Below are 12,564 nucleotides of genomic sequence, written 5' to 3' on the forward strand. Positions count from 1 at the left end.
CAGTGTGACACCGAATAGTATCTCTGACGCTTTATAGGCGAAGGCAATAGTTACATTTTTATCATAAATTTCCTCTTATTATTTTTTCCTTCCTCCCCCCCCCCCCCCATTCCCCATCTCTTCCTTTCTTTTCCTTTACTCTCTGACTCGCTTCCTCTGTCATCCTTCTCTTTCCCTCCCACTACCATTGCCCTCTTTCCTCCCGTGCGTCTCTCGAATCGCCCCGAGCCACTCTGCGACGCGTGTCTGGTTCCAGAGTGTGGCGGGGCATTATAACGACAAAAGGGCGACGGTGAGGCTGACGTCGCTGCACGGCTGGGTGGACTACGAGGTGCGCGTGAGACTCCGCTCGGGGGCACGACCGCCGCCCGACGCCGACGACGATGACGACGACGACCCATGGTGGAGATCTGTGGTTTCCGAGGCCGTCACGTCGCAAGGAGGTAACTGAGTTTCAGCAACACTTTAACAGGGCGACATTTACACACACACACACACACACACACACACATATATATATATATATATATATATATATATATATATATATATGGTAGAAAAACACACAATGTAAAACTAGATTTATTGAAAGTGAGAGTTTCGGAATCCACCTGGATTCCATCCTCAGGTCTGAGGATGGAATCCAGGTGGATATGTATATATATATATATATATATATATATATATATATATATATGTATATATATATATGTACATATATATATACACATATATATACATATATATACATATATATATTTATATATATACACATATATATAAACATATGTACATTTATATATTTATATATATATATATATACATATATAATATATATATATATATATATATATATATATATATTATATATATCATATATATATATGTACGTATATATATATATATATATATATATATATATATATATATATATATATATTATATATGTATATATATATATAAATATATAAATGTACATATGTTTATATATATGTGTATATATATATATATAAATATATATATGTATATATATATGTATATATATGTGTATATATATATGTACATATATATATATATATATATATATATATATATATATATATATATATATATATATCCACCTGGATTCCATCCTCAGACCTGAGGATGGAATCCAGGTGGATTCCGAAACTCTCACTATATATATGTGTGTGTGTGTGTGTGTGTGTGTGTGTGTGTGTGTGTGTGTGTGTGTGTGTGTGTGTGTGTGTGTGTGTGTGTGTGTGTGTGAGTGTGTGTGTGTGTGTGTGTGTGTGTGTGTGTGTGTGTGTGTGTGTGTGTGTGTGTGTGTGTGTGAGTGTGTGTGTGTGCGTGTGTGTGTGTTGTTTTTTATGTAAAAACTGAAAAAGAGATATATATTTTTTATATATAAAAACTAAGAAATATGCCCTGCTAGTAACAGATCTCCCAGTATCATATTATCGGATCAACAATATTATATATTCAACATCGTTCTTCTTGACACCCACAGCGCCCGAGGTTGCCCCAGCCGTGGGCGTGGGGACCTTCGAGGTTGAGAGCGACGCCGACTCCGGGCGGCGGGCGGTCGCGCTGCAGTGGCGCCCCGTGCCCCCGCTGCTGCACAATGGACCCGGCCTGGAGTACCGCGTCCTGGTCAGGGACCAAACGTAAGGCGCGGGGCAGTTGCGTAGCGTGCTTGCGAGAGGAACAGGGGGTTCGCCTTCATGCTGTGGAGTGGCTGGCTTAGAGTAGCACTCGCTGCTTTAAAGTGTGTTGCAAAGAGTAAAGACTCGATATACTGTTGATATGGTAAATGTTTATGAATATAGGGAGTATTCTTTCTTATCGCATCTCTGTCTCTCGCTATCTATCTATCTATCTCTATCGGTTTCTCTCATTCTCTTTCTTTCTCTCTCTCTCTCTCTCTCTCTCTCTCTCTCTCTCTCTCTCTCTCTCTCTCACTCTGTCTCTCTCTCCCTCTCCCTCTCCCTCTCTCTCTCTCTCTCTCTCTCTCTCTCTCTCTCCCTCTCTCTCTCTCTCTCTCTCTCTCTCTCTCTCTCTCTCTCTCTCTCTCACTCTCTCTCTCTCTCTCTCTCTCTCTCTCTCTCTCTCTCTCTCTCTCTTTATCTATATATCTATCTCTTTCCAAGAAGATTAACAAACTACCCTTCCATGTCGTTTCAGAAACAAGACGGTGAAAAAACTCACAGAAACCGGAACATTTGTCAAAATTGAAGACCTCGACAAAGATTCAAGTTACAGGTGGGTTTTAAGCTCCCCCCCCCCCCCAAGAAAAAACGGTGAAATGGTAAATAAATAGATGATTTGAAGAATATAGAAAATTGAAGCATATACCCCAGTCAATTTAGAGACGCCCGGAAGGATAAAAGATATTTGTAAGAACATTTTAACTGCTTCAAAAAAACAAAGGTGATATTGGATAAATTAATTGGATTTTCGCAGCAGGTTTGAATTAATATTTGTTATCTTAAGAAACGATGTTTTATTTCAGGAGATAAAACTAATTAACGAGGAAATTATCGAAACACATATGATGACTTATTAATTAGACGTGCAAAGGGAATTATATATCACCAGAATTGCAGAAATGAATCCTTATAAAACTAAAACCCGAGATGACAATGATAAAATTCAAACTCAAATTAATTCATGAAAAGAGAATGAGAAAAAAAAAAAAACACTAACATATACGCAAAAGATATATACACAATAAATGTATACGCAATATATATATATATATATATATATATATATATATATATATATAATTAAACAATAATACATACGCAAAGACAATGAAACACAACCACAACATAAACGGAATAAGAACACGTTTATATTGTGGCAGTGCTCAATTTCCTCAGTAACTCATCTTCCTAAAACATACAGCAGTTTTGTTTGGGGAGGAATATTAACAACTGGAACTAGTTTTAGCGCACAAACGAATACTAAGGGAAAGACTAAGATTGAGAAAGCAAATTCACACTAATGATATCTACATAGGACTTCAAGTATCAAATCTGAATGACTGCATCATCTATGTGTGTGTGTGTGTGAAGATACGTATGTGTTAAACACGTAAGATTATGTAGATTATTTAGAATATAACATTTGATACATAGAATAATATAAGTATGTGTGTGTTCTCAGCTTTATTTTCTTTACTGCCTGATCTTTCTCTTTAATTCTACATCCATATCAACGCATGATTCATTCTGAATCCTACAAGAGCATCTTCCTCCGCAGAATGGAAATCACCGCCGAGAACCGCGCCGGCGTCGGCCTCGAGACGGTGGCGGTGCGCATTCCCGCCGCCCCGCCTCCCGCCCCGCTCCTGCCGGCAGTCGTCTACCACGCAGGGACTCGCCACTACGAACTCAGGTAGTTCAGAGGGTATTGCGTCTGTCCGAATTGAGGACTGATATATATTGTTTCTCTCTTCAGCACATGCAAAGGACGTTTTCAAGAACTTTACTTGTTTCCATTAATAATCATATCAGCTATATATTTTTATATTCGTTACATCGTATATTATCTACTGAATCATCATAATCTAATGTTTGTCCCACCAGTACGTACAACACTTTCAGAACAACACACGAACATTTTTCTTTCTGTAAGGATAAAGATAAGTCAGATATGCATAACAAAGCCTCGCCCGGGCTATGCCCATGAGGGGAGCCCGGTCTGTGACTACGAATGCCGACTTGTAAACGTGTGTCAGCTGGTGCTGACTCGTCTGAGCTTAGTCCTTACCTGCCGTGGTGCCCAGCCACAGCATTAACTTCCAAGCGGCTATTGCAACTTCTCGCGCCTGAGCGGGGCGCGAACCGCCGACCCCGCGGATGAGAAGCAGATGGGTTACCACTATACAATCCCGGAGGCTTTTCCTTCAGTGACTTACCCGACCGATATTGCTCTTCAGGTGGCCGGCGAAGGAGAACCTCACCTACACGGCCTACGTCTGCACGGACGGCCTGTCCTTCCTCTCGCCCTGCTCGGTAAGAACTGCGAGTTTAGATCCGCCTTTCGTCTTCATTCCATTCTTCGCGCCAGTGTGTCGTTTTGCTCGTCAGTGAGATCTCAGTACGGCAGTTGGCTTTGGGCTTCACGATTTTTACAGAATAAACCCCTTTTCTACAGTTTGGTTTTATGATGTTGTTATACTCTGTTATCCAGCATCGTTCGAATTGGTTGGGTGTTTCAGCATAGCTTAGTCTAATAACTCGCGAGATTCAGTTAAGTTAAATAATAGGAAAGCATAGTGTTAAGAGTGTTAATTTTCTTTGACTTTCGAAAAATTGGTGTTTTGCATAGCAAAACGGTTTGTATTTTTTATCAATTGTATCTATACACTCTCAGGACGCAAACAATGTGAAGTGGGATAGATTGTTCATGTGAAAATTCCCTGTGCTCTACAGAGCAACTTGTACTGGAAGAACTTGGGCTCAGCATCAGCGGCGAACCTCACTTTGGGGGAACTGAACATGACTGACTCCGTGACTCCTGACGAGGTTCGCTTCGCGCTGTCAGCAGAGACCTTCGCCGAGGACTCCAGCGGCATGGCCTGGGACAGCTGCGTTCATCCCCAGCAGTATAACACGCAACATTCTGCGCCCGAAATCATCACGGACTAGTGAGCACTAATTGTTGTTTATGTTGAATTGTTTGTTTATGTGTTGTTCTTGTGCTGTGCTTTAAAGTGCTCTCCATATACATAGTATGGGTTTAATAACATTTCTCTCAACAGTCACCTCATCAAAACTAGTTATCTGATGAATAACTGTCAGACACACAAAAGAAACAAGCTTTATTTAGAAGCCCGAAAATTCCGGTTATATTCTAATCTCGTCTTGCAGTGTTTATAATCTTAATTAATCATTGCATACCTTTTAGTGTGCGTTACGGTGTTTGTAAACACTGTCAGGCGCCATTAAGCTACCTTCTCTGAGATGCATCTTTTCGCATTTAATGTTGAAATTATTCTTTTTCCACTTGATTTCCATATGGTAGAGATAGCAGTATATTCACCTTTACCTGCACACAAACACGGACACAGTGCAGAGATAGATGACCTAACGTCCTTAACTGCTCTCTTCAGCGACAGCACGACGAACAGCGTGAGTCTGCGCTGGAGTGCGAACTGCGCTGCTCGAGGGGGGGTGATCGAGGAGGTGCAGGCGATCTGGTGCGAAGGCCACGGCAGCTGCGATGACGCTGGCAACGGTAGGAATGCTCACGGGCTTAAGTGTAGTAACAGACTAAAGCAGAACTAGTATTCGATTGCAATTCAGGAGCCTCATGATTTCTGCATTTCGCATCTCAATCCCCAGCTGACACATGCTGCTGATCGCCCTTTCCCTCTCTCTCCCTCTTTTAACCCTCATCCCACTTCGGCCTTCTTGCCTCGCGAAGAAACCCCCATGAAGAACGAGAGCGACGTGTTTTCGGGCGTCGTGGTGCTGGAGGGCCTTCGCGAGGGCTCGGAGTACGCGGCGAACCTCAGACTCAGGTACCGAGGCGGCCTCTCGGGATGGTCCTCCCCGCTGCTGTTCTCGACGAAGTCTTTAGGTAGGGACACGGAGGAGTTCTACGGGATGACTGCATCGGTTTTGTAGAAAGCCTTGATTAAATTTCCTACAGAAAATCACCTGCCTGTGTTATCAAATATGTATCATTATTGTCGCCTATTCTCTCTCTTAGCTCTCCCGACGTGGCTCATCGTCATCATCGTCATTGTGGCTATTGCGGTCACTGTTGTGGTCCTCGTCGCCGGCGTCTACAGCCGGAGGTTCGTGTTGCCGACTTAACGCATTGTCGCTTCGTTATATAGTTTCCTTACTGTACCGAGAGTAAAGAGACCCTTGACAAATGGCTAGAGAAATATTGAGATTTAAAGACATTTAAGCTGAAATAAACACAAATCAATCACATTAGAATCCAAAACTTTCAGACCGTTTAGCGTAATGTTTACATATAGGCGACAGATGCGACAGTGCTTGCCATCATCACCACGTACTCGAAGGCAGTGAATGAAAATGCTCGTTTGATAAGCCAGGAATAAAAGGCGTTGCCTTACCACCCAAAAACAACCGCCTTCCTATTTCGTATCGGTTTAAGACCTGTGTTGTCGTCTTGTTTATTGTTGTATCCCAGAGACACTATTTCAATGAACTACACTTTCCTGCATAGATTTATTATCTCTTCTGATCCTAATGCTTCGGTTACGGGGCCATATAGAGGAATGCGGGACGGGGAGGGAAGTGGATACGGGCGCTGATTTTGGGCTTATTTTAGGCGTGTGTGATCGGTGCCCCATCGTATGAATTCCCTGTTAATTTTCCTTTTCGTAAATCTAGATTCTTTTATACATTCTAAAAAATCTATCAGATATATACTTCGCATTCTGAGTAAGTAGTGTCTATAGAGTCTGATGCTAACTCACGAAAGTGTTCTTCGCCGACAGGAAGATCAAAGTGATTGCCCAGGATGCGCAGCGGCAGATCATCCTTCCCGAAGGTCTCGGCGACAGCAGCGCCTTCCAAGACCCGAGACGCCAGGTGAGTCACGACGTCAAGAAGTAGATACACGTATGGGTTTACATGCACACACGTGTGTGTGTGTGTGTGTGTGTGTGTGTGTGTGTGTGTGTGTGTGTGTGTGTGTGTGTGTGTGTGTGTGTATAAATAAATAAATGAATAAATAGATAAATATATATATACACACACACACACACACACACACACACACACACACACACTCACCCACACACCCACACACACACACACACATACATACATATGTACATATATATAATTACTTACATGCTTACACACGCACGCACGCACACACACACACACACACACACACACACACACACACACACACACACACACACACACACATATATCGAAGGCTACCATCAGTCGATGTTGACTATGACGTGACATTATTGTCTCAACCCACTCCCGTATAGGTAGACGCTGGTGCCGTTCCTTTGGATCAATCAGCTGCGTGGAGAGGAGCCTTCTGCATGGGGAACAGCTTGCTAGCCACATTCTTTTCACAATAATGTCATAGTCGACATAGACTGATGGTGGCCTTCGATATATATGTATATACATACATATATATATATATATATATATATATATATATATATATATATATATATATATATTGTAGAAAAGGTATTGAATGAGAATGAATATGAATGAAAATGAATATTTCCACAATACAAGAGATGCATTTGACCGGTTTTGATGATATCTTCGTCAGAAATACATACATCAAAGGAATTACAGAGTATATATATATATATCGGACATGAGCTGACGAACCACCTATAATTGCTGCCGCGACCTTGGATAGTTTGAATCTACCCGACTCTGCGTTGATGATATTCTCCGTCGCGATGTAAGCAGCTTCCATAATTTTCCTTTTCTGCCTGTTCAGTCCTCCATGGACTATTTTTGCTTCCTTCCAATTGGGTAGATGTCTAGCTTCATCTATATGTACCACCATGGCGTTGGAAGTCCTATGGTGACGGCTGTCAGCTTGATGTTCGCTGATCCTGGTGCTGAAACCACGGCCTGTTTCACCAAAGTATGCTGTATCGCATCTGCTGCAGGGTATGCGATATACAGCACTGTTAGGGTTGCTTTCGGGATGCTTTTTGTCTCGTATCATGTCACGTATCTTTTTCCCGGATGTGCTGGCGATTCTCACTGTATTGCCGAAGTATCTGCTGATCGCCTGGGAAATGTTACACGGCGGTAGAAGAAGGTGCAGAGTTTGATCTTATGAGTTTACTCCCCGCCTTCTTTCTGAAGTTTAATAAGAAGCCTCTGGGATATTTATGTTTCACGAAGGAATTAATTATATAGGCAACCTCATCCTCAAGAAATTTAGGGCTGCAGATCCTCAGTGCTCTGAGAAAGAAGCCAATTACAACGCCAGATTTTGTTTTGTTGCTGTGGGCGGAGTAGTAATGGATATAATCATCTTTCTTTGTAGGCTTCATGTATACAGAGAAGCGTAGGCCGTCGTCTCCCCGATGGATCAGAGTGTCCAAGAAAGGTAATTTCTGATCCTCTTCCTCCACGGTGAACTGGATTTTCTCGTGGACGGAGTTAAGTCGCGTCAGTGTATGTTGTAAGCACGACCTTCTGGGGACAATGACGAGGACAACATCTAAGTATCGAAGCCAAGTTGAATGTCTGCCGATTATATCCTTATAATTATCCCTCTACAGCGTCTCCATGAACAGGCAGGCCATGGCTGCACTCAGGGGGGAGCTCATGGCAAGACCACTTATCTGCTGGTATTCTTCCCCAGCAAATTCGAAGTAGCCGAAGTCCACGCATAACTTCACCAGGCGAACGAAGTTATGTCTCGGCAGCGGAAGTTCTGCATTTGTCATGGAGCTGGTGACCCTCTCGACTGCTCGGACTGCTCCGTCTGTGGGTACATTGGTGAAGAGGGATTTTACATCAAAACTGGCAAGATTTTTTTTATTTTTACACCCGGAACTCTGAAGACGTCTGATGAGGTCCCCAGAGTTCTTCAGGTGGGAATCACTGGTGACCCCCATAGCGCCGGAGAGGGGTTTAGCCCAATACTTAGCCAAGCGATGGGGAACGCTGCCAATACCAGAGGTGATCAGTCTCATCGGTACGCCTGGCTTGTGTATCTTCGGGAGACCTCTAATGGACGGGTTGCGGGGAGCCTCTTCCAGCAGGTGAAGCAGCCCTTTACCTTCAGCTGAACGCAGGAATAAATCTCTCGCCTTCTTCTTGAATCTGGCAGCTTCCACCTTCCTTTCACTTTTCGTTACTTTCTGTAAACAGAAGCATCGGGAAGTAAATAGTTCATTTTAAGTACGTACACACTTTTGTCCATAGCAACAATACCCTCACCTTTATCAGTCTGGGTGATGACAATGGTCTCGTCGTCGCGAAGGCCTTTCAGCGCGGTGATATATTTGCGTGGGATCGCCGGGGGGCGTGAAGACGCATCAGCCATGCAGCAATCCCTTGGACGAACCCTTTGTCGACTTCACTATCGACCCAGCTGGCAAGAACGAGCAACCACGAGGAAGGATCGAGAACAGCGCATGTAAGAACGAGAACGAAATGTCCAACCAATCAGGTCCAGACAAAGATGGGTCACTACTTGAGGCAAATGGCGAGTAGGTGGCCGAGCGATATGGCGTGCATTAGCCATTAGCTCAATATGGCGCCTGCAAAGCAAAAGCTAAATTAAGCTCCACATGTCTCCTACTTGGGTTCTACATGTCTTCCACGCTAGTTCCAAAACAGTGTCCGGGCGGGAACCAAGATGACAATTATAGTTGATCATATCTGACCCTCAGAATGGCCATAGCTGTGACTCGCCGCAGGCGGCGACGCGCTAAAGCACTGCTTCCAGTTCATCGTATCATGTGTTCATTTACTTGTGTTGTACTTTTCCAACAATAAAGAGTCATGTATGTATGTGTTTGTATTGACATATGGATGTATGTATGTTGAGTAGGTACAAATATGCATGTATATCTTTCATATATGGTGACACAATCCAGATATTTTACTTTCTTTTCATAGGATGACGATATCCGAAGTCGAAATTCATTCACCACGGCCGTGATGAACAATCATGATTCCATCTATGACAACGTTCAGTACAGTGAGCCGTTGTCAGCCCACGTGTAAGTACTATATTTTCGATGTACAGTTGGAATAGATTGAATTACATAAACAGATATGAACACTTTTATATGTGATTAACACTAATTCTGTTGCTACATCACAGGATGTGCCTCGACAAGGAATACTTCCAGACACCTTTCTCTGGAGGTCGAGGTCTTGCCCAAAGCAACGTCGATAATGAAACCCCTCCTCTGATTTCTCAGCCTGGTGACGTCATGCCGGTGTTCCCCAGTGATGTCACTGGAGATAAAACTGGGAATGGTGAAAAGGGTTACGGAATCTTTTCAGAACCTGATTCAGGCACTGTTGGTATATCTGATTCCTCTATTACCTCCTGGGAAGCTAAGTCATCGCCGGGATATTCAGTCATCCTGTCTCAAAACTCTGAATTACACAGCAATAAGGCGGTCATTCCGTCTACCTCAATGAATGAAGTCAGAACCCCTTATTCAAGGGTTTACAGTTGTCCAGAAGAATTCGCGAATGTGAAGGCAGGCGAGAAATCTCTGGCAGGTCACGTAGCTTCTCCTTCAGCAGATTGTGGAATGCAAACCTCTAATAATCTGACACAGAATGGAGGAAGGCAAGTACAAAGAACACCTTCTACAGGATATACGGCTTTTCCACTAGAGGGCTCTGGAACTGATACCTCCAAAAATATAAGGGAGAATGTGGACAGGCATATACAAGAGACATCTGCAGCTCAGCCATCACCAGGATATGTAGCCATCCTGCCCCAGTTTTCTATCTTAAACAATGGCACGTCATCTACTCCATCAACCCCAACAAATGAAGTCATAGCTCCTTACTCAAGTGTTTACAGAAATCCAGAAGAATTCAAGAATATGGAGGGACACGAGAAATCTCTTCCAGGTTGTGCAGTTTCTCCGTCAACACGAGTAAACAAGGATACACAGGGATTAGTTTCTACAGGATTTGGAATGCAAACTTCTTGTGAATTGATAAAGAACGAGGGCGGGAATAAACATGACACATATTCGAAAGGTTATGTCCCTTTTCCACCAAACATTTTTGGAACGAAAACCTCCAACAAATTGAAAGAAGACGTGGGACAGAAAGTACAACGAATATCTTCTCCAGGCCAAGTAGCTTCTCCGCCAGCAGGCTTTGACAAACAAACCTTCCCTACGGATATACGTCACTACGATGCAGGTGCAGAGTCCAAGGCACAGAAAGAGCCAGTCACAAAAAAAGCGGAATCTGATGCGGAGACTACAGGGTACGTGATGATGGACTTCCCGTTTGCATCGAAAGACACACAGGACAACAAATACCAGAGTGGTGCCAACTCAGAGTCTCCGTCGAGTAACAAGGACAAGTTTGATGAAGCATCAGGCCCCCATCATTATGTATCAAGGATTGACGACAGATCAAAAATATCATCTGAAGAGAAAACCAAAACTTCAGGCGAAACTCCTTCAGTGGGATACGTGGCAATAGATTTTCCATTCACAAGATTTAGAAACGGACAAAATTCACTAAACCAAATACCAGATGATAACGGACACGTGGAGGGAACAGATGCAAGTGAGCCAGAAAAGGAAATTTCCCCTTGCTACCCATATGACACGAGTGACGCGTGTCCGCCTATTCCTGAAGACGAAATAAACGCCCTCTGCCACAAGATGTCGCCGCCGCCGCCCGACATCCCCGTGAACGTACCTCAGATGACAGTGCATCACGCGTCGACAGTAGTCACTGAACCTAACAGCTCCTTACCTACAGACGAGAACGTAGGCTCAGCAGCGTCCTCTGGGTACGTAAGATTGGATCACATATATTCTGGGAAGAATAGAGAGTTCTAAGGTAAAAATTGGGAAACTTTATGATGTGTAAAGTGTATAGTAAGCTCAGAACAGTGATAATTCACAAGGTTAAAAGCGAAAAAAAAAGGAAATCAACGAGTAAACAAAAGCCTTAGCCTGCAAATAACGTCGCATACCGATGGCCAACAGAAAAAATAGATATGCGATAGACAGTATGATACCTCGCCTTTTTTTTCCAATGCTGGTATTATGCATTTTGATTTTTAAGTGCAGTACAAGGAAACAGATGATGTTTGGATGTATTATACTTCTTTCATCAACTAGAAAGGCAAAAAAACAAACAAACGGACAATGAAACTGTATATTGGCGGCATTTCGGAAAATCGTAAAGTGTGGGGAATTTGTTAACAAACTGCATCAGGTCGAAGGGAAAAAGGCTATGGAATGTGCAGTTAATATGAATATCAAACACCCTTACTAACAAATTTACAAAGATAACGACTCGTAATTATTGTTATAATAATCCTCATTGTTATTGTTAACTATTTTATTGCTGTTTTCCTAGTAGTAAAAACATTAGCTTTAGTATAAGGATGAACATTTTCATCATTATTCAGACTTGGCTCTCTTTACTGTACTGATCATTAAATATATGACTTTTATTATAAAAGAGCAGATCACTTATTAATAACACCCAGAAACGCCTGAGCAGATAGCCAGGGTGGTAAATAAACGTATTTAACTTTCATAGTAGTATAGGGCACATACATTTTATCTTGCTATCATATTATCTTCTTCCCTGTTTTAGAACGTACACTCATGTTGTATCCTAAATCTGCAATGTGATATTGTAGTCATAACCATGTATCAACTGCATTAATGCTTGTCCACGCATGTGCAGTTGGTAAATAAAAACCCAAACAAAAGGTATAATGTTAGTAATAACGACATCAGCTGTTGTTGTTGCCATTAATATTAGTATATTATATTTTTGTGTTATCAATATTATCATAGTTGTTCATATGTTGATGCTGTTATCGTAATAGTAA

General features: G+C 42.4%; 1 protein-coding gene across 4 annotated transcripts in view; it reads left to right on the plus strand.

Annotated features, from left to right (window-relative positions):
- The window catches only part of LOC125036307, an 18,096-nt gene extending 5,532 nt beyond the window's left edge, over positions 1-12,564 (plus strand). For 3 of the 4 annotated variants that reach the window (XM_047628789.1, XM_047628790.1, XM_047628791.1), the window contains exons 6-17: positions 257-443; positions 1,511-1,667; positions 2,185-2,262; positions 3,268-3,402; positions 3,947-4,022; positions 4,443-4,657; positions 5,123-5,247; positions 5,437-5,592; positions 5,725-5,812; positions 6,488-6,581; positions 9,624-9,727; positions 9,832-12,564. In XM_047628789.1, the coding sequence (XP_047484745.1) occupies positions 257-443; positions 1,511-1,667; positions 2,185-2,262; positions 3,268-3,402; positions 3,947-4,022; positions 4,443-4,657; positions 5,123-5,247; positions 5,437-5,592; positions 5,725-5,812; positions 6,488-6,581; positions 9,624-9,727; positions 9,832-11,554 (3,138 nt within the window). In that variant the 3' untranslated portion in view covers positions 11,555-12,564. The remainder of the gene's footprint in view (positions 1-256; positions 444-1,510; positions 1,668-2,184; positions 2,263-3,267; positions 3,403-3,946; positions 4,023-4,442; positions 4,658-5,122; positions 5,248-5,436; positions 5,593-5,724; positions 5,813-6,487; positions 6,582-9,623; positions 9,728-9,831) is intronic. The other variant, XM_047628792.1, reaches the window with a different exon arrangement.

Source organism: Penaeus chinensis, chromosome 21 (genome assembly GCF_019202785.1).
Source record: "Penaeus chinensis breed Huanghai No. 1 chromosome 21, ASM1920278v2, whole genome shotgun sequence".
Lineage (NCBI taxonomy): Eukaryota > Metazoa > Arthropoda > Malacostraca > Decapoda > Penaeidae > Penaeus > Penaeus chinensis.